This window comes from Hippoglossus hippoglossus, chromosome 18 (genome assembly GCF_009819705.1).
Source record: "Hippoglossus hippoglossus isolate fHipHip1 chromosome 18, fHipHip1.pri, whole genome shotgun sequence".
NCBI classification, from domain to species: domain Eukaryota; kingdom Metazoa; phylum Chordata; class Actinopteri; order Pleuronectiformes; family Pleuronectidae; genus Hippoglossus; species Hippoglossus hippoglossus.
Window position 1 is genome coordinate 15,327,055 of NC_047168.1, and position 22,221 is coordinate 15,349,275.

General features: G+C 44.4%; 2 protein-coding genes and 1 long non-coding RNA gene across 4 annotated transcripts in view; 1 reads left to right on the top strand and 2 right to left on the bottom strand.

Moving 5' to 3' along the window:
- Positions 1 to 579: 579 nt before the first annotated feature.
- Positions 580 to 3,499, top strand: mrpl48 (mitochondrial ribosomal protein L48). 2 transcript variants are annotated; one of them, XM_034569256.1, is made up of 8 exons: positions 580 to 755; positions 1,527 to 1,585; positions 1,838 to 1,869; positions 1,987 to 2,072; positions 2,271 to 2,437; positions 2,692 to 2,794; positions 2,894 to 2,983; positions 3,276 to 3,499. In XM_034569256.1, exons 1-8 carry the CDS (start codon positions 735 to 737, stop codon positions 3,351 to 3,353), a joined length of 636 nt encoding a protein of 211 aa, XP_034425147.1. In that variant the 5' UTR covers positions 580 to 734; the 3' UTR covers positions 3,354 to 3,499. The 2 variants fall into 2 exon arrangements, with proteins under 2 accessions (XP_034425147.1, XP_034425146.1); XM_034569255.1 differs by having other exon boundaries at positions 582 to 755; positions 2,268 to 2,437.
- A 482-nt stretch (positions 3,500 to 3,981) lies between these two features.
- Positions 3,982 to 22,018, bottom strand: LOC117779142. The gene is made up of 3 exons (XR_004616930.1): positions 22,008 to 22,018; positions 19,086 to 19,091; positions 3,982 to 5,540 (listed from the first exon to the last, which is right to left on the bottom strand). It is a non-coding gene; the product is annotated as an uncharacterized LOC117779142 (long non-coding RNA).
- LOC117779137 (astrocytic phosphoprotein PEA-15) overlaps positions 9,418 to 22,221 on the bottom strand; it is a 28,333-nt gene continuing 15,529 nt past the window's right edge. Inside the window, exons 2-4 of the mRNA XM_034615054.1 lie at positions 10,937 to 11,112; positions 10,678 to 10,833; positions 9,418 to 9,831 (exon numbers count right to left, since the gene is read on the bottom strand). Coding sequence (XP_034470945.1) covers positions 9,767 to 9,831; positions 10,678 to 10,833; positions 10,937 to 11,108 — 393 coding nt within the window. The 5' untranslated portion in view covers positions 11,109 to 11,112 and the 3' untranslated portion in view covers positions 9,418 to 9,766. The remainder of the gene's footprint in view (positions 9,832 to 10,677; positions 10,834 to 10,936; positions 11,113 to 22,221) is intronic.

The window sequence follows — 22,221 nt, forward strand, 5'->3', positions numbered from 1 at the left end:
TTATTTTGATATGAGTGATTTTGTGAGCGGCCAAACAAAAACCATTCATATATAAAAATGAAGCCTGCTGAAAACTGGTCGGTGGTGGAGTTGCCTTTTTATTACAGTTTTTATGAAATATGTGCACAATTAAACTCTGGATTATTTCTCAAATGTGTCAAAGAAGAAGCCAAAATACATTTGTTTGAATTAATTATTTTAGATATCTATGAAAGAACGAGGTCATCGATTGTAGTTATAGTGTATATAATAATCTAAAGTAGAAGACAGCTCTGGAAAGAAAAGATTCAACTTTTAACCTCACACAAATATTAAGTAAATAAAATAAAAATTATGTATAGAAATTAGTTAAATTGCACCACAGTGAGATAAGGTAAAATAAGAGGAGCACATATGAAGGAAATTGTTAAATTAGTTTATTCCCTTTTATATTTAAATGTAGTTTTAATGCAATTACTCATATTTATGAATATTTATCTGGTATATGATTTACAATCTATATTATTTTTTATTTCAATAACTTTAAACACAAAAATACTCGAGTCTTTCCCCCGGAACCTTTGTTCTGTCCGGCGTGTGTCGCACCCGGAGCGCCTCCGCGCACGGACTGGTTTCCTGTGCGGACCGGCGTCTGCATGTGTGTGTCCGAGTTGTGTTGATTAAAGTGTCGATTCGTCACAGACACACAAACCGCTCGTGTTTCTCTCTGGAATCGAACCCACGGAGGTCGAGTCATGAACCACGTCTTTCGAACGGTGAGTTTGATTTGTCTGTTTCCGCTGAATGTCGGTTTTTGTCCCAGAGGTCAAACCTGGTTTCTGTCACTTTCAGTCTGTTGATTCATTTCTTAAAGATTATTCACAATCTCAAATATCAATAACACAAATAAATGGGGATTATTAACAAGAAACACGGAAGAGAGTCGTTCAGCTAAGGAAGCTAATGTTGGCTAGCTCTGTTTTCTTTGCTTCGAATGATCATGTGACACAAATAATCAATTTTCAGGTTAATTCATGAATTAATCACGAGTTATTTTTCTCTGCTGCTTTAATCTCGTGGTCGTTCGAGAAGCAGAAGAGTTCCCTGCAGCTTCAGCTTCAGTCATCTCTGCTGGACACGATATGAAATGTGTGAGAATCTGATCATATGGAGTCAAACTCATCTGTTTGAAACATGTCAACGATCCAGTTTATTGAAGAAGTCATAGTTGTTTCATTTAAGACTCATGAAGCCAATGATTCATCATACAAACATCTGCACGTTAATGTAGTCGCTTAACGATGGATTCATTTGAAGATGAAGTATTAAACCAATCTATCTGCTGATTATTTACTTTATTAATCGATGAGTTGTTTGTAAAATGTTATTATGAATCAACATCACATCTGAAAGCCCCAAAATATTAAGTTCAGAACCAGATATAAAAACAGAAAATAAATAAATGAGATTCATTGGACCTCCTGCGTGTGTTGTGTCGTCGTCTGTTTTCTAAAACAACCTGACGTTGTGGTGTTGTATTTGTTCAGCTGCAGGCGTCTCTCGCTCGTCAGGTGTTCCTGTGGAATCAAACACTTCCTTTGTGTCGGTGAGTGATTCGTTGCTTTGCTCTTTAATCCTCATGTGGTGATATTTAACTGAAGGTTGTGTCGTCAGGCTCTGATCACTGATTACTGAGTCTCAGGTTAATGTGATTATCGTACAGGTTTTGGTTTTATTCTTGCGTTGAGCCCGAGCTTGAGTATAATGTGTCTCCTTTTACTATAGATGCTTTATATTTACCCACACAGACCAATGTGAATGTCTAACTAAAACCATTTGTGTTGGTTGTCTTCTGCAGGAACACACCGAGCATCCGGCATCCTGTCTGGAGTGAGTAAAGACGCGTGTGATTGAAACTCTCGTGTCAAATCCACGTCGCAGCAGATTTAACGCTCGTGTTCTCTCGAGTTCTGTTCGTACTTTAACGGACGGTTGTTTTCGTTTCAGGCTCAGCGTCTGCGAACGAGGGACGATACCACAGCATGCCGACGCACGGGATCGGCAGCTGGAAATATCTTTTGAAAAAGAAAGCGGTGAGACTCTGGGCCTGGGCCTACTTTCTATTTAGTTATTCTTTTAATGTATTTATCTATTTTTCAATGAAGCCAACTCGTGTAAAAAAAAAAAAAAAGCTCCTGTCCTGATTAGGATACATGGAAATGACGCTGTGCACACTTTATGTAGTTTTGTTCTACTTGATAATTGTGATAAATGGTTTTGTTGTGCAGCAAAAGAAAAAGAAAGACCGGCATCAGATGAAGCAGATCGTCGCGGCGACGGACTCGACGTACGGGACGCTGAACGTGAAGGTGTCGGGCTACGACATGACGCTGGTGGAGCGCTACACGCAGTACGTCCACCACCTCTGCAACCGGCTCAGCATCAAAGTGTCTCTGTGGTGAGGACGGGACTGAAACGCTCGTCTCGGGGGGGTAGAGAGAATCAGGATAACCACTGGAAGTTCATTTCAAAGCTTCTCTTGTAACTGATAGATAACTGTTAAGTGTAAAGCCAGCGGCCGTCTGATTGTCTCGAGTGTGGGAACCTCTGGTTGAACGTGTCCTCGTCGTCTTCCCAGAACAGTAGAATGCGATGGACGAGTCATTTTGACGCCGTAACAGTATTTTCCTAACGTCTGTTTTTCCCCTGCAGCTACGCGTTGCCGACCAAGACCACGGAAGTCATGCTGATGCAGGAGCACGGCACCAAGATGTACGTGGACGCCGTGCTGAGGACTCACGAGCGAGTCGTCCAGGTGAAAACCGAGCTTTCGCGTTTCCTTCAAACTCGCATCCCGTCGTGCGTCGTTGGTTTCCTGAGGAAAACGTGTTTTTTCTTTTATCTGCTTGTGTAGTTGAACAGCCTGAACACGACGCTATGTCCCGTCTTCATGGACGTGCTCTTAAAACATCAACCGGAGGGAGTTCAACTCTCTGTGAACGAGGTGAGTGAGCCGGAGACTTCCACCATCACATCCGTGATAAACGTGAATTGTTGTTTTCGACTCCAGGTCTTCAGATGTGAGAATTATCAGCTTTTTCATGGTCTTCTTACAGTAAATTGAATATTTTCAGGTGTTTACTGCTGCAAATGTTGTTTTTCTGCTGTTTCCTCTGGAGCCTGTCGATCCTTCTATGAAAATGAATTGTAACACATACAGTGCATGTTTTTAACTCTGGATTCGAACCATTTCCACAATAACCTCCCTTCTTCTTCTCCTCTTCTCTTCCTCTCAGCACACGGAGGCCGATTTCAAAGCTCGGTTCAAGGCTCGTCCAGAGCTGCAGGAGCTCATGACTCACATGAACCAATGAGAGCTGTGGGATTTCCTCATGTGACCTGTCTCACGCTCTGTGTTTATCCCCTGGTGTCCTCAGCTGAACGTTCGCTTTGAGATAACTGCTCTGTAAATTAAAGTGTATATGAACTTGTTCTAAGAAATTAAAAAATGTATTTGAAATGCAGCGGCTCTGAGGATTTTGTGTAACTTGGCATTAGAGCAGTTATCAAGAGTAACTTTATACTCTTTCACAGGAAAGTATCACAAAAGTAGTAATATTACAAAATGAGAGAAATCCTCTGATCTTCTCTGTACAGGATGACAACATTTATTATTTAAACAAATATTAAAATAGATGGATTAGTTTTTCTTGATGAAAATATCTCATAACAAATAAAAGCCTGCAGTGTTGTAGAGATGGATTTTTTTCTGAGCTCATTGGTCGAAGTAATATTTCATTTATTATGTTTATTATTTTGTCGAACTAGTGGTGAAAAGAGGATATTTCCCCTGAAGTAGAAATATACAACACTGAAGTGCAAGTACCTTGAATCTTTCCCACGTGAAGGTGATTGTACTGATTCTTTTTCTTTGCTCAGTATCTTTGTATTTTCAAGATCTTTTAACATCTTTGACAAAAAGCAACTTCAAGCGACACCACATAGGTTAGCAAATATATTTTAATATATAATATTTATATTCATTTTAGCACAATGACAATGGCATAATTTCAGTTCAGTCTCATTTAAATCATGACAAAAAGCCACATCTTTGAATTTATCTTTAATAACACCTCATGTCATATTTCATTGCAGTCGCTGCAAAATAAATCCTTAAGTGCGTCTTTTGCCCCGTGAGAGGAAAATCTTAGCAAAAGTTTCTAACAGCATTGAGTCCATGGCGTCCGACTGGGTTCACGTGGTGAGCTGTACGTGGAAAATGTATGAGTGACGTGATGACGCTCCTCGCCGCCGCCGCCGCCATCGCTGGGTCGCTTCGTCGTCTCTGAGCCAATCAGCCGCGTGCACGTCGGCCAACGGGTGTAACCGCACGATCACATTGTTTAGGATAACAAGTCTAAACCGACGGAGCGCGTTACGAGATAAAACACCAGAGAACATCCCACTGCGCTTATCAGACCTGCAGCATTTCGTATTTTCACAATATTCTATCGTTCAATTTCACATCGAGGACGTTAAAGGTCAAGTTGGCAGCTGAGATTAAAGAATTTCAACGCTTGGAGGTTGGAGGTTTCACTCTTCAGGGGTTTAGAGATGATCTGTTTAATGCTCACACCTTAATTAGACTGTTCTGTCCTGTCACCTCATGTTACCACGGAGACGGATCAAACCTCTCCAGCTAGAAACATCAGCTCAGACTTCGAATCAGCTTCTATTTTCCTCAACTGCAAAACACACACACGCGCCAGAAAACACCCGACACAAAGATCACGAGAAGTCGCCAAAGGTCGAGCGTGAGGCCATGATCCCCAGCAGCTTGCGATCAGAACAAGTTGGCACTTTTACCCATTAAGATTGTGGAACTTTGCTTTTTTTTTTGTGCAGGAAATGTAAACTTGTATTTGCCAAAATTTAAAAGGAAAAAACATAAAATAAGTTTTCACAATATTCAGGAACGTCCAGCGACTTCTCCCGCGGCGGTTGGAAGCTGCTCGACTCGCCTCGACTCGACGACCGGACTTTCACAACGTTAACGAGCCTCGTTAAGCCTTTGATCTCACCACTGTACAGCCTGATGTTTCTTATCTCTAAGCTACAAAACCTCAAAATCTACTCGTCACTACTTCCACTTCTCTGCCCGGCACTGATCTGCATCCACCTCCTCACTCTTCATCACGTCCCGTCTCACCAGTCGCCTTAAAACATTCAGAACTAAAACGTAGCCAGTAAATCTATGGAGCCTCAATTGTTCAATATTAAATATATAAACAGTATATTTAAAGAAATGACGCAAAAAAATGAATAAATCAACCACGAAATTCAATATTTGATATTAAATGATCGTGTTTTTTTAAAGTTTTATTTCATTTTGTTTTAGAAATCTTTATTTTGTCATTTAATTAGTTGGCTAACGTGTCAAGATTCTTTCAGCAGTTTTATCTAACTCCAGTTTCTGGATCTTCTTAAACTAAATAAAAGTACTTATTGCTGAGTTGCTTATACACAATTAAATCATTTATTTATTCAATATTGAACAGATTCTTTTTACCCAGTTAGTTTCTTCCAGCGAGTAGAAAGAGGAAAATACTTGAAACCTGTTTGTTAATTGTTCTCAAAGGTCTGAAATCTTTTCTCTGCATCGCGACGAACGGCGTGCGACCCGATCCTCGCTCAGTTTCCTGCGGTCGGTGCGAGTGACACAACGACACATACAAAACAAAATGGCGGGTGATGGGTTTTCGTGAGCGCTCTTATCTTTTGTCATGATTCGGAAACTCTGAATAAAATCATTTTACAAGCAGTGACCACCACACATCTGATCAAGTACGACACAGTAAAACATAATATGTTACACGTCCGTTAATACAATGAAATGAGAATCGCATTTTCTTTTTTTTTCGTCTCGTTGTTGCAGAACAATCAGCCACAGCCCGAACAGCAGAAACGTAACGTGTTCTAAAAGTGTCGATGCCGGTTCTGCTCAACTCAAGGTTTTTTCATCCCATTGACTTGTTTCCAGTTAGTAAAAACAAAACCAGGACACGTAAAACCAACAACACACAGGCATTAAATAAATTAATCCATTTTCAAAAACAAACACAGGGATATATATTCAAAATACATATTTACAACCTAATAGAAGAAAGAAAACACAGTCTTATCCTTAAGGGGGAATGAGAATCTTGTCTGGATTTTAATTGTTAAGTTTTACATGTGAAAAACCTCGACACAGGATCTGGCTCTTCACGTCCTACTTCATCTACTGTGGCTACACCCACATATTGGTTATATTCAGGTATTCACCGTAAATACAGACACGTATTTTAGTAGGTTTGTACTTTGCAGCGTTCACTAAGTTGATATGTACTCGGTACATGGAAATCCAAATTCTGACATCATTAGTGACTGATATGTTGATATATTATGTGCCAGTGGCTACGGAGGAAAACGCTTGAGCAACACAAACATGGGATCTGCCTGGTGATGAGAACGGGGGGGGTGCAGCACGGCCATGTTCGGATGAATCTTAAGTACTTCAGTGATTAACCTGAATTAGACGTTTTAACGTCAGCGTCAACCAGGAGAATCCAGAGCATCAGGCAGTCGGGGTTCTTTAGATTTATTTTGATGTGTACAGATATCGGATACTCAAAATACCACAGACTCACTAACATCGCCTACTGAGTAAAACTAAATGAAATAAAATGGAATAAAAGTCACTTGGTCAAAAACACCTAAAGTCACAAGTTGCTATTCACACAGCACTTCAAATCAAAACGAAGAAAAATAAAACACAATGGCCCGACTTCTCCTTCGCTGATATATTTGTACAGGAATGGAAACACAAGCTGAAATTCGCCCTTTTGCTTTGTGGGGGGGACGACCTTTACCCAGAGGTCATAGCAGTAAGTGGGACTGGCCCCGCCCTGTGATTGACCCCAGGTTGTGTTCTACAGGCTCAGACCACGGGGGGGGGGGGGGGGGGCAGCTACCGCTTCACTTGGGGTCCGGCCAAGTGAGAAGGGACAGTCGGGACACTGAGGGGAAAGTCCACCCGGGTAAAAACACTCTGTTTTATGATGATGAAGGGTTTTGCAGTTTTCTAATATATGGATGTGAGTTTCTCCGACGAGTCAAACATTTGATTAATCTCAGGTTCTAACAGTCTCACAGACCAGATGGTCTCACGATGGAGAGAAACACGTCCTCGCCGCTCGTGTTCAGGCATCAGACGACGATCGGACGTCTTCGTACATTAAGACTTTTCCTGCAAAAGACTAAAACGTGTGTTGGCCTCTACAAGTTTTTTTCCCCCAGTTCCAAACGATGAACATTGTATAATAAGCAAGTGTTTAATTTCTCCAGAAACGACAAACTTCTAAGTCCTCCTGTCAAGTGCCACTGCAGTGAGCACATGCGTCACACAAATTCAACACAAGAATATCATGATCTGGTCTCGTCACAATGAAAGCGCTCAGTCCGTTGTTTGCGTGGTTTGTTCTCGAAGGTACGTGACAGTGCAGAATTTCCCCACAGACGTAAAATGCATAGAACACAAATCAGTTCAACACGACGGTTTACGGCAAGCACTACAAAATAAGAGAAGAGAAGCGATCGCAAACGCTGCGATCGAAACAAAAGTCTTGGTCGTTGGCACTGGGGTCGGGGGGGGGGTGGGGGGGGGGGGGGTTATAAGGCTGGGATAAATGACTATATAAACAGATCCACAGACCGACACCGAAGTCCTTAGCAAGTTTCAAAATAAAAGTAGCAACGCTCTCTTTAAAAAGCGAGAGTCGTTTTGACTAACCGCGCTCGCCTCACGCACAATCTCACGCAGCCGTGAACAATTTTTGGGGTAAACGCAAAGTCGGCTAAGGCTTCGTCGGGGGGGGGGGGGGGGGGGGGGGGGGGGGAGAGAGAGAGACACAGTGTTCAAAAGAGCGGTTATTTTAGTCAAGTTTCAACAGTCGCTATCGTGATGGCGCGTGGCGGGAACGGCCGAGTCAGCGGGTCACGAGCCGCCGAGTGCATCAGAAATCCAAAATTCTCTTTTTGACACGTTCCCCTCGTTTTACCGTTTCCTTCCTCTGCCTTTGATTCAAAGAGAAATCACATTCTGGTCAGTTATTGTCTGTGCAACAAATGAAATGGCAACAAAACAAAACAAAACAAAAAAAAAAACGGGTGAAAGAAACGTTGGTTAATTTGTCTCTTTTCGTGTCGCGTCATGTTCACACTTTAAATATAACATCCGATGTAATCGCTCAAAATATACTTTTAATATACTTTGTTTTCTCTAATGTCGTCCGAGGTGTTTTTCTTCTTAATTTGTTCGCATATCGGCTCCGAATTGTTTCAATTGGTGGAAAATGAAACTGAACGTACTGTGGGAATTTGCTGCTTTTTGCTGCGTCCCCTTTATGGAACACGGCACGTCGATAAATTATTTCTGCTATATTTTCTTTCAATATATTATTTGTATATTTACACGTGTGACCACCTCTGGACCGGGAGCGTCCGTCCTATAGAAAGAACGGCTTTGATTTCTATTTTCTGTAAATAACTCTTGGCTATAAGCTAAAGGCAAATATTGGCTTTTCCTATGAAACTTTAAATATTTTCCTCTAAAATATGACTTGTTTTTTTTTTTGCTCTTTAAACACGATCTAATAATCTGCATAAGAGTAAAGGGAATGCATCGTAACTGTCGAGTCTTTTGAGATAAAGTTATGTTTTATCACTCATGGCAACTTGATAACAGATGTTTTATGAACCACACGGGAGTTAGACATTTGGGGAAATTTGCTTATTTGCCAGAAAGCAAATGAGCAAATTTCGAATCCTTTCACGTTACAAACAAATATTGCAGCTTTACACTAAAATTAGCGCTGTTGTGGAAACAAACCATTTAGATGAAGCTCTCTTCTAACTTAATTTTCATTTACTTGAGTTTTGTTTAAAAAAAATTGTTTTCAATCATTTAAACTATTAAACATTTTTGTTAAATTTTATCTCCAGAAGTTTTCAGTTTGGCAAGTTTCTGATAATTTTGCACATTCAAGGTGAAGTAAAAAAAAAGAAATCTGCAGAGTCACGTTAGTCGTGATCACGTACAAACACGTCTTCAAATTTCCTTTCGTTGTTAAGTTTTGAAGTTTGTAGTTTTCAAAATCAAATGTGTGGATGTCGTCTTTGTTTTAACCGTCACATCCTCGACTGTCATGCACACACACACACACACACACACACACACACACACACACACACACACACACAGACACACACACACACACACACACACACACTGCATCACAGTTTGAACAGCATTAAATCCAGGACTCTCTCTCTCTCTCTCTCTCTCTCTCTCTCTCTCTCTCTCTCTCTCACACACACACACACACACACACACACTGTCGATCCGTTTCCAGATTTCTTCTTCTATCGTCTTTTTTCCCTGCAGCTTCCCGTGTTCCCTCATCTTGGGAGGAGGCTGCAAACGCCACGATGTGATTGGCTGCTTTGTCGGTAGGCGGCTGCCTGTGTGGTTCTGTGTTAGTGCAGGGAGGAAGTGGGCGTGGCTGGATGTGTGTGTAGAAGTGTGTGTGTGTGTGTGTGTGTGTGTGTGTGAGGAGTGTGATGGGGGTGAAGCCTGGGTGGGTGGGGGGGGGGGTGATGGGGCTGGTCAGAAATTGGTTGGTCGGTTGATTAGAGTGCCAGGAGTGAAGAGATCAAGTTGTACGATCAGGGCTGGGGAGTCGTACCCTCACACCTTTTTAGGGGGAGGGGCCAACTTGATGATCTCATCTTCAGAGGGCTGGCGGATGATGTCTTTTTTGGGGGGGGGGGGGGGGGTTTGGAAAAAGAGAAAAGAGAAAGAACATCGTAAGAAATCTGCATCTCAAACTAAAATATCTGAAGCCATCACATCCAGTTTAGCATCTGTGGTTCTGTATCGTAGACTTTATATAAAGTAAAGTAAAGCCAAAGTATCTTTATCGCCCCCTGGTGGCTGGCTGCAGTACAGGTCACCTCCACTTCATTCCACTTCCCACAAAGGAAGCATATGAAAGCTGCCATCTTGTGCCGAAGACAAACCAATCAGGAGCCAGTCTCAGCTGTCAATCATGACGTTTCACCCGGTTTTATGGAATCAAACTAATTTCATCAAACTTACAGGAAAACTGTCCCTAATATGACAGGAACCATCTTTAAGAACATTTTATTTGATGAACTTTTATTTTGATCCATGTCCCATTTGCTGACATGGAGGAGTTTATGACCTGTACTGGAGCTCGCCACCAGGAGGGGCAATCGAGACTCTTTGGCTTCACTTTTGAAACGAGAAACAAACGAATATAATGAGGATATAAATTTAAAAGTTTTAGTTTCTTTCTCATTACAAATATTACCAGGACTATTCAGCATTTATTTTCCCTTATAGATACATAAACATTAATCTAGACCTTGTTTTCTTATTCTAATTTCTAAGTATTCACAGAGTTAATCTGTAGATTATTTATAATGCGGTTTGTGTCTGAGCACTGAAGTTCAGACAGTGTTCTGCTCAACCACTAGAGGGCAGGATTCTACCAGGTTTGGAAGAACATGCATCCAGAGAACAACTCCTTCCCCATCAGAGGGACGGTAACAACCAGCTGCTGCATCGAGGGTTACCTTTGTATTTCTTGGCCGACGGGATGCGTGTGAGCTTGGTGTCGATCTCGTCGTCCTCGGAGATCTTGAGCACGGTGGTGCGGTACTCGATCACCCTCGTCAGCAGGTCCGGTCGCCGCGAGATCTCGAAGATGTGCTCGATGTACGACAGGTTATCTGCACGGGAGGTGTCGTTAGAGGGCGTTTTCACTCAGAAGGTCACAGAGCTGCTTTCACACGTGATGCAAAGATATGTGACATGTGTGATGTGAGGTCTCACCGTGGGCCAGCTTGTCATTCTTCTCCAGGTAGCTGAACCACTCCTTGGAGGAGGTGATGTCGTTGCTCTGGTCCTCGGGGATGTCCTCCTTACAGGCCGACTTGAGCTGCTCCAGGTCCTCGTTGGTGATGTTTTCAGACAGGTCGCTGAGCAGAGAGCTGTACTCCGCCATTGTTCTGGAGAGAGGAGAGGAGAAAGGGTTCGATGTTGTTAAAGTCGTCGGTGTGCACAGCAGCTTCTTCCCACACTCAGCTGGGACGTCCTGACTAATGACGCTAGCAGCGATGGAAAAGCACAAACGAGCCACTGAGAGCAGAAGAAATCAGACGGATTAATATACTGGATGATACCGGGAGAGAGTTCAGTCTTCTATTGTCACCTGATCTATTTATAAAATAATCGTCAATTGAAGGGTATGAGTGGTGATATTCTACAATTCCCCCTTTGTCAAAATAAATAAAATCCCACGAAGGAGGTGGTTCAGAGGTTTCCAGGAACAGCTGCTGAAGGATTCAGTGATCAGACACGCTGTGGTTACAGATCGTCATGGAAGGAGCGTTGTCTAGTTCGCTGGGTTTATGTTATCCTCACAGAGATGAGGCATTTGTCAGTGTGTGTGTGTGTGGCAGTTTGTGTGTGTGTGTGTGTGTGTGTGTGTGTGTGTGTGTGTGTGTGTGTGTGTCTGTCTGTTGGCAAGTGAGCTGTTGTTCAGAAGCAGGCAGTGAGAAAACAAGAGCACAACAACAAAAAGAAACCCCAGTGAAAGAGGCAGAAAAACAGACAGTGATTCAGACGTGTTGCGAAGCAGAGAATGTCCACGACGGGCAAACGCCGACTTTCACAGTTCACGCACGGTTTCGGATCGCAGCTCGTGTCTCGGGTATTAAAATATTTGGGTCAAGCTCTTCGTGTGCATCTTTTTATCCTCACGATTGCAAACATCCAGGAAAACACTACTGTAGAGAAAGTAAGTTGGGGGGGGAGGGTTCGTAGGTTGGGTGGTAGGTAGGCGGGTGTTCGGTGGGTAGGTAGAATGGGTAAGTAGATGGTAGGTAGGTGGGTAGATGGTTCGGCCAGTAGGTGGTTAGGTGGGTAAGATGGTAGGTAGGTGGGTAGATGGTTCGGCCAGTAGGTGGTTAGGTGGGTAAGTTGGTAGGTAGGTGGGTAGATGGTTCGGCCAGTAGGTGGTTAGGTGGGTAAGATGGTAGGTAGGTGGGTAGATGGTTCGGCCAGTAGGTGGTTAGGTGGGTAAGTTGGTAGGTAGGTGGGTAGATGGTTCGGCCAGTAGGTGGTTAGGTGGGTAAGATGGTAGGTAGGTGGGTAGATGGTTCGGCCAGTAGGTGGTTAGGTGGGTAAGTTGGTAGGTAGGTGGGTAGATGGTTCGGCCAGTAGGTGGTTAGGTGGGTAAGTTGGTAGGTAGGTGGGTAGATGGTTCGGCCAGTAGGTGGTTAGGTGGGTAAGTTGGTAGGTAGGTGGGTAGATGGTTCGGCCAGTAGGTGGTTAGGTGGGTAAGATGGTAGGTAGGTGGGTAGATGGTTCGGCCAGTAGGTGGTTAGGTGGGTAAGATGGTAGGTAGGTGGGTAGATGGTTCGGCCAGTAGGTGGTTAGGTGGGTAAGATGGTAGGTAGGTGGGTAGATGGTTCGGCCAGTAGGTGGTTAGGTGGGTAAGATGGTAGGTAGGTGGGTAGATGGTTCGGCCAGTAGGTGGTTTGGTGGGTAAGATGGTAGGTAGGTGGGTAGATGGTTCGGCCAGTAGGTGGTTAGGTGGGTAAGTTGGTAGGTAGGTGGGTAGAGCGGGTGCATTCCGATCTGTGAAATGCGTCCAAGCAACAAAATATTTGAGCGCAAGCAGAGCAAATCTAAGCACAAGCAGGAGCTGATTTGAGTGCAAGTGCAGGGTTTCGAGTGAAAGCGTTGCAAAATCTGAAGGTGAAACCAACACGTCCTGCTTTTAAAACTGAAAAACCACATCCCCCGCCCCCCCCCCCCCGGCCCTGATCGAGTTTAACGAGGCAGTAGTTTAGTGCGGTGAACGTGATTTAGGTCAACAGCTGCTTTTCAGCTGATTCACCGATTTGATTTGAGAATCTTCATCAACTTCGGGGAGCGAAACAGTTTCCTACAACATGAGCGTGAATCTAAACACACACATTTCTGTTTTACCCCCCCCCCCCCCCCTGTCGCTGGCCTCCATGCAGCTGGCGAGAGGCTTCCGCTCGGTGCAGTGCATCATGGGCAGTGGCACGGCGCTCTGCCTCTGATCCCCTCGGTCTCATCGCAGATAAACACACTGCACAGAAAAACCCAGAAGAGCTCAGCGACGAGTGGTGTGACCTATATAACAGAGCCCGTGTTACCCGCAGCGGCCACCAGGGGGCCTGCATGACACTGAATAAGCACGAGTGTGTGTTTGTGTGTGTGTGTGTATGTGTGTGTGTGTGTGTGTGTGTGTGCAGCAATACGATCGTTACTTAATCGTCTTCAGCTTTAGCTCACAGGGACATGTGGAAGAGAGATGATGCTTTAGAGCTGAAGAGGAAACATTTTTTCCTCCATGTAAAAATAACAAAATAGATTTTATGACGACTTATCAAGAGTTATAATCAACTAAAAATATATATAACGTATCGTAATAACAAGTGAGTAGATCAATTTCTCTGCATGCTCCACAGACAAAGTCATATCGGAAAATAATAACAATAAAAAGTATAAAGTTTAAAGTAAAGATGATTAATGATGTAACTGTCCCAGAGGCTGATTTCAGGTCAGATTAGTTTGTTCTCTAATGTCTAATGGTGGCGTTTGGTTTGTCTGATCCACGATCTCAGCCTCAGGGCGAGAGCACAGTGATGACAGAGCGCTTTTACTGTGTGTGTCTGTGTGTGTGTGTGTGTGTGTGTGTGTGTGTGTGTGTGTGTGTGAATTCAGTCTTAAATGTCACATTCATGTCTCTCAAACCAGAGCAACACAAAGCTCTGCGTGGGAGAGAGCAGGGATATGCACCTTAACTCAGTGAATACATGGAGGGTCTGAATAGTGTGTGTGTGTGTGTGTGTGTGTGTGTGTGTGTGTGTGTGTCCTGTCTCCAAGTGCAAGTTTTTTGAATCGTGTGTGTGCACGTTTGCATGTATATGCGCGCACTCAAGTGGATGTGTGTGTGTGTGTGCGCTTCCACTCGTGAGCTTGTGAATTGTGTCTGTGATGCAGGGAGTGAAAGAATGAATGTGTGTGTGTGTGTGTGTGTGTGTGTGTGTGTGTGTGTGTGTGTGTGTGTGTGTGTTGCCCTGCCTGCTCTGTTTTGCACCACAATGGACTGGCGCTGCTTTTGTGTACTTTTTAGAGGAGAAGGGGGAGAAAAAAACAACAATGGAGAGAGTGGCTACATTTAGTCTTACCGCCCCGCCCCGCCCCCCCCCCCCCCGGTCACCCCCTGTCTCTGCCTCTTTAAACTCCATCAACCATTCAATAAAGAGGCCTCTATGAGACCATGCTTAAACATATCATATGAACATTTAATTTGTTTTTATTTCGCGTCTCAACCAAAATTGCAGGAACTTAATTAAAGTGCTGAAATGGTCGTCCACAGATAATATATAATATATAACATACTTACAGCACAATATTTACAACAGCTCCAATGAATTTTTGGCACTAACAGGAATCCGTATTAAATATATATGCTCTCAGTGACGTGTCCTTGTTCTGTTCCTGACACTGAAGCAGTAAACGCAGTAAGTCTTTGTTTGCGTGCGTCGCAGATCACAAGTGAAACAGTAATAACTCGTCAGCTGCAGAGTCAAAAACAACACGTCCAAGATTTTACCGTAAAAATATGGAAACACATGATCATAGAGACTGAGTCTGAAAAACAAGTTCTGTCCCACAAGGTCAAAACTGAGCATGTTGGTGGTTTATCTGTAGAAACTGTGGTCATGCTGCGAGTCTGTGAAATCCCCTCCGACTCATGCCCCCCCCCCCCCCCGGTGTCTCTGGGACGAGCCTGACACTGCGTCCACACATAGAGACCCACTGTGCTTCACATTCTCACCAACACAAACATGCTTTTGTCTCTGCAGCCTCTGTGTGTGTGTGTGTGTGTGTGTGTGTGTGTGTGTGTGTGTCTGTGTGTGTGTGTGTGTGTGTGTTTAAATGTGAGACAAAGAGTTGTCATTGAAATTATAATCACAAAGTATCACTCAGCTATATATTAAATCAAGGTCTGAAAAGTAAAAAAAGTAAAATTTCTCAAAATATTATTTTCTATAAGCCCTTTTTGAACATGTACCATTATTCTTGTAAGTGTAATGGGCTGAATATGGAAGGTTATTAGTGCCGAAGCAGTTTTCTTTAGCAGTTCTGACAGATTTTAAAGTCATGGCAACTTAGCAGGGAGTTTTTGTACCTTAGCATAAAGGGGGGGGGGGGGTGCTAGCCTGACTAAATGTGTAAATGCCACCTCTCACCACCGGCTCATTCTGTGCAGCAACTAGTTTCTAGTACTTTATGTAAATAAAGATGGACGACGCCTCTCCACTTTCTCCCATTGTAAAAAAAATGAAGCCGAAATATATCATATGGAAGCCACCATCTTGCTCTTCTGATGTCATTGCAGGATTGTGGAGGAGGAAAAAGTGAAGCCAAATCATTTGTATCGACCCCTGGTGGCTGGCTGTAGTATAGGTCACGAACCCTGCGTCCTCCATGTTAGCAGATGGAACACTACAACAAAAAAAAACACACTTTGAATATATTTTAGCTCAGTGGTGAACGAGGTTCCGCAGGTTTCACCGTGTGAGCGGATGGCGTCTGAGGAGCTCGTCTCCACACGCACGGAATAAAGGCCGGCGACTCATCCACGTGATCTCTGCTCGCGGCAGCAGTCGAGCCATGTTTCCCATCAAGCGCACAAACAGCGTCCTGAGGCCGAGCGTGCACGGAGGGGAAAGATCACGTCAGGTACAAATGCTGGGAAGAGCTCGGCCTCGTGCACTCACACACATCAACTCCCCGTCAGGAGCCTCATATCTCACTGTTCTGATACTCAACCTGCCGAGTGCTTCTCTTTGTTGAGATCCCACACACACACACACACACACAGACACACACACACACACACACACACACACACACACACACACACACACACACACACACACACACACACACACACACACCACCAAAAACTCCATTCACCCTCCACACCAATGACGTTGCCATGGAAACCAGACCTGGCTTTGCCTTTAGGCCTGGAGACTGTTACCTAGCGACAGGGCAGAAACCCTCCCCTGCCTCCCCTCCTCACCTCGCCCCCCCCCCTTTCAGAATAAAAGCCCCCACTCGGATGATTGACACATAAGAAAAAAAAAAACATCAAACCTATAAAGTGATTATTGGACTTCAGTAGTTCTGCAGTTCTGAAACATTTACAGCTTCAGTTACAGTTTGAAAAACAAAGAGACAATGTTGTTGATCTGTTCGCTGCCACATTGTGACAGTCACATGATGCATGTTGACGCTCGCGCACTCCGCAACTCTTTCTCCTCCGTCTCCCCTTTTATCAACGGCACACACACACACACACACACACACACACACACACACACACACACACACACACACACACACAGCGCCCGGCCAACAGTGCTGGACTTCAGCACGGAGAAAAGCCTTTATATTTTACCATGGCAACAGAACCACCAGGATAGCAGCCCAACAGTCTCTCGGAATAAGGAATAAACTCTGTTGCACAGATTTCACACAGAATCAAAGCCTCCATAAAGACACGAGTCATTCCAGCAGCTGCGACAGGTTGCTAGTTGTTCCCTGGGATGGGTCTCGATTCAGGGGCCGTTCTCCGAAGGATGCAACCCGTGAATCAGGGCAAAGCTTATGTGTTTGGATCATAGATTGTATATAAAGATGGACGACATAACAGCTCCCAGAAGTGAAGCCAAATCCTCCTGATCGCCCCCCTGGTGGCTAGCTGTAGTATAGGTCTTAAACCCTTCCTCCTCCATGTTAGTTGATGACTAAAAGTGCAAGATGGTGGTCGTGTTTCGTATCCGTGATGTTTTGGCTTCATTTCTGTACAGTGGGAGGAAGTGGAGGTGCGTCTTTATTTACAGTTTTATACTTTCACTCAGTTGGTCTTAGAGGTGTAAAGTCCCTTTTTGTCCCATCTTTCATAAACCTAACAAGGTGGTTTAGTGTGATATTAAATACTCCACATCTCCTTTTCTCCCTGATTCGTTCTTCCCATCCTCCCTTTGTGCTCTTCTGTCCTGTTCCTGCGTATTTCACATGTCGGAGTCGGATCGTACGAGCAGTTAGTCTCTTTCTCCGTCATTACATCTCTCATTAAATACACCCTGACCTTTCAGAACCCTCCCCTCCTCTCCTCCCTCTCTCAGGATATTTTCTCACTTTCACTCAGATGGACTGCGAGGCAGAGAGTAGGAGTCCCCGCCCACTCGCCATCTTTAAATCTCCCACGAAACTCACCTCGACTTTACAGAAATCTGCTCCATGTGCGACGGTGTCTATTCTAAAACGGCCGAGCTCTCCAAAAATGAACGATGTTTTTAAAAAGGTGCCACATTTGAAGCGATCTTAAATCTCATCCTCTCTCAACACAGCTCTTTTCTCTGCATCGCTCATTCTGAAGCTTCGCTCTCTCTCTCTGAGAATAACCAGCCTCCTCAGTCCTGCAGCCGGTGGGGGATCAGAGAGTGGGAGGCTGAATCGCACACAGTTTCAGGTCGAAGCTGACGTCTGCCTCCATCTTCTCGGGTCAGGAGTCTCTCTCGTGCTCATCCAGTCAAGGAATTCAGCATCTGTGCGAGGAACAAATTGCCTTAACTCTTTGGATCCTTTCACTTCAACCCACACGTGCTTCTCTCTGCTGTTGTTTCTCGTGCTTTCCTCTTATGAAACACACTGAGAACCGTGTTACCGCCCTGTGGTCGTACGTCTCCACCAACAAGTGCACTTTCAGTTTAAACTAATCTTTATTCCAGTCTAATGTGATCAGTTCATCAAGAGGACAAAGTTGTGCTCCGACTTTACTTTTACCTCCAATGTATAAATGACTTCTCGATCCTTTTCTCCCTCCCTGCTTCACGCCCGAGTCGGTGTGTGAAACCCTGCAGAGTCAGAGTCTCTCCACCAACAGGCATCGATCAGTGCTGCAGGCGCTAAACGAACCCAACCCGCCTCCCTGCAGGTTTCCTGTCCGGCAGCAAACAACAAACAAAGCGCCCCCTGCAGACGGCGACCGGGGAGGAGGAAACGCGGTGGACGAGCCCTCGCTGCACATCGACGTGCAGCAGCTTTAACCAGCACAGCTGCAGGGCGGCGGCGGCGTGCTGGGCTCCTGAATGACACCGTGCTGTTGGCGTGCCGCTGTGCCCCCTTTCTCATTTTCACCGCGGTGGTTGGAGGCAGCTTGAGTTTCGATTCTCGGTCTGAGCTGATTTGACTTCCTGTTCGGAAGTATCAGCTGCTGCAAATGTCTCATTATCCGCTCGTAAGATGTATGGAAGTGATGGTTGCTCGTTGTCGTGCAGCCTGGGTCACGTTTAACCATTAAACCAAATACTTACAGGAGCAATCACACAGAGTCACAACTGAAAAAGAACAAAAATAAATAAATCTAGCAATACGCAACAACTACTTCCTTTAAAGAGCTGTTTAAATGCAAAAATAAATCAAATCAAAGACTTAATCAAACAGTAAACAACTCAAAAACTAAATAAATCATAAATCACTTCTTCTTTGCTGCTCTGAAAAACAGTACTGACCAGCGGCAGAGTAAAACTACTCAATGCAGAAAAACGTGTGAAACCAGTATGTTACTGGGGAAATTGTTCGAAGCTTTTTTATAAACTTTTGGGTAATTTAACTTTCAACAAGGCGTCATATTTGTTACTAGTGGCTGTTGCTTTAATATGAATTTAGTGGAAGTAAAACCTGGTATACAATGGAAATAAGTGAAGTACTTGAGTAAATGTACTTAGTTACAGCTCTGGTAATGGACATGATCCCCCCACATCCGAAAAATATGCGTCCACAGTAATGGACGTATTATGATTTATTCATATCAGTGGTGAGCTGTCACTCAAGTTAGTCCGCTGACGTGAAACATTCAGACTTTTCTCTGCAAACAGACGTTCCATGTTTTTTTTTGTTTTAAGCGAAGATGACATTGTGTTTTAATGGACAAGCGTCACACGTCCATTCACACACACGTCCCCAATTGAGGGACAATCTGGGCATCAAAAGGTCAAACACGATGCTCCGCCCCCGCTCTGCGTCCTCATCATCCTCATCATCCTCATCATCCTCATCATCCTCAGCAGTGAGACGGCTCTGTGCCTCCCTCCGTCATCACCGCTCTACCTTTACTTTTCCCAGTGTCTCCTTCGCGCCTCCTCCCCCGAGTCTCCCGGCACAGGGCGGGCTTTGAAGACGACACCATTGCACCGTTTTTTGCTGCAGGGGAAACATTAGACCTGATTTCTAACCATTAATCTCACTTTGATGTCTCTCGCGCCGCCGCCGAGAACATTGCCTGTGTACACGCGGCAAATAAAAGACCTTGTGTAACAGCTTCTCCTCTGTTTTATCTCTGCTCCCTCGTTCTCTCCTCCTCTGCTCCCCCTCTCCTGACGTTTCTCTCTCAGATTCGCTTTTGCTAGAGATTCTCTGCCCACCACCACCGGGTTGACCCCGGTCCGGACGCCCAGGTTCCATCACCGCTCCCAGTCCCACCACAGGCCCGGACGGAGGAGAGAGGGAGGGTGAAGGGGAAAAGAGGAAGAGCTGAGAGAGGGACACTGTGCTCGGGATTAAAGGACGGGACGGAGAAAGAGAGGGATGACGGAGAGGGAAGGGACACAGAGAAAGGCTCCTTCCAGACGGCCCCCTGTCCAACGAGGCAGCGAGCACTGCCAGCACTTATCAGTTCAAAAGCCCAGAGCGAGAGAGAGGGAGAGAGAGAGAGGGAGAGAGGGAGAGAGAGGGAGGGAGAGAGAGGGAGAGGGAGGGAGAGAGAGGGAGAGGGAGGGAGGGAGAGAGAGAGAGAGGGAGAGGAGGAGAGGGAGAGGAGGAGAGGAGGAGAGGAGAGGAGGAAGCACTAATCTGGGGAGAAGCAGCGGAGCGACGGGGAATATAGGCCACTGGCCCAATTTTCATTGAGGAGAAAAGAAGATTTGCTGAGTGTAAAAATAGAGCTTTTTATTTCCAAAATTCTCGTCTAACTTTGTTCAGTGTGACGAAGCCTTTGTCCGAACTGAGAACCTTTATTTAAACAACCCGCTGATAAATAAACTACAGATGAATAAACGTCGCTTTATTCATCAAAAGTTTTTAATTTGCCGTTAAAGGTTTGTTTGGTGAATAGAAAAGTGACGGAAGCTGCAAAAGGCTGAGACGTAAGAGAAAGAGGAAGAAACTCAAATTATTCATCCTTGGTTTGGATTAGAATCTCTTCTCTGACATATTTGTTTCCTGGTAGTTTCAGGTTTGTGTGTTAGAAACGTCATCAACACTCGCTCGCTGTGAGTTTTCCTGCCGTGTTCTCACATGGACTCGTTTGGACTTTCTACAGGAGAAGTTCAGGACTCCTGTGTTCTCACATGCAGCCCCTCTGGAGTTCAGTGCACGTCTGGAAACAGCTTCAGAATAACATCGTCCTCTTCCCTCGTGTATTTCACGATTCTAAGTCTTTAAAACCTTCACAATAAGAGAGGTCCTGTTACTGTAATCAGATGTTTTCTTCGTGGAACGATCCTGAATCGACTCATTGAGAACGAAACCTGATTCTAAGCTGAGAGCGGAGCTGATTGAAGCTTTGTGCTTCGTGAAGGGAGCTGATGGTGGAACCTGCTGGGTTGTTGTTAAACCTGTTTGATAAAATACAAATGGATGAAGGATTATTTCACTGAAGAGCTCCGTGCATTTAGCTTCTCGTTCGGGAAGAAGAGGATTTACTGTTTTCATCTGGGAGTGTTTTAACAGTGAACCTCTGCTGGTGACTAGTAGCCGCTTTGGTTTCAGTTGAGATATTAATCACGGACATTTCTGTCGCCGTCATCTTAATTATCTGTCCCCAAAATGTCCTTGAAGCTTCCACCAGCACATTTATACCAAGAATCTTTGTGTTTCCACATCATCGTCTTCGTCCGTCTTCTGTCTACGGGTCATCGTCACTTCAACTCCTCTCAGTCTCCGTCTCTCGTCTCTGAATGAAACGGGTCCGAGCTTTTCTCTGCTGCTGCCCCCGAGCTTCAGAACAGATCCGCTCCTGTCACACTATTAATGATATGAAATCTAAATTCAGCCTGATTTGGTCTCATGATCCTGTTAATGTCTTTCGTTATTTTAAATTGATTTCTTATTTCTTTTAACCTCATCTTCTGTGTCTTTAAACCTTTCTTTCTTTTATTGATTTTAAAACACTTAAACAGCTCCTAAGAAATCACTGGATAACTCTGTCTTGACTGGAAAGCATCTTTTATTTCTTATAACGATTTAATGAAGCTTATATCTTGTTGTGCACGGGAACATTCAGAAACAGAACGTGATTACCACCACACGCGTGTGTTAATCTGTTTACATACATGTTTGCATTTTCCTCCCTCTGATTTTTCTCTAAGCTTCAGGAAGAGCAGCATTGGTGGAGTTTGTGTAGGCAGAGGCAACAATCAATCCTCCCAAGTGCCACACAAACACACACAAACACACACAAAACGCACACACACACACACTGTGGCTCCGTGTGGATGTGTCCTGAATACAGATACCCCTCAGTTTTTGGCAGGAGCTTGCACAGAACCAGAGGGTAAAGGTTACCCAGAGAGAGAAACACTACCAAAGTGTTTCGCAGGAATAATCAGGAAAAGTGAAAGTGTGAGTTCAAGAATGAAAAGAAAAGAATCCTGGATTTGTGGCTCAGTCGTGGAAAAGATAAATGAGTCAAATGTGCAGGAGGCGACTGATTCGTTCGTGAAACCTGATGCTGTTTTCTTTAAACACACATCCCTGCGTGTACATGCAACACAGACCGACACACAGCAAACTGAACACGTGAACGTATCTTCACCTGTTCATCTACTGCCTCTTGATCACCCCCTTGTGGCTGCCTGCAGTAAAGGCCACACACCCCTGCCTCCTCCATGTTAGTAGATGTGGCATAGACCAAACTAAAATATATGATTTGATGGGTTCTGTCAGTTTATGTAGTTCTTATTAAGCAGATGTTTGTTCAAGTGCGAACTCTACCACCG

Coding starts and splice junctions, on each gene's coding strand:
- mrpl48 (XM_034569255.1), top strand. CDS start 735: ATGAACCACGTCTTTCGAACG. Junction 2,073..2,267: donor ATCTTTTGAAAAAGAAAGCG/GTGAGACTCTGG, acceptor TTTGTTGTGCAG/CAAAAGAAAAAGAAAGACCG. Junction 2,795..2,893: donor CTCACGAGCGAGTCGTCCAG/GTGAAAACCGAG, acceptor CTGCTTGTGTAG/TTGAACAGCCTGAACACGAC.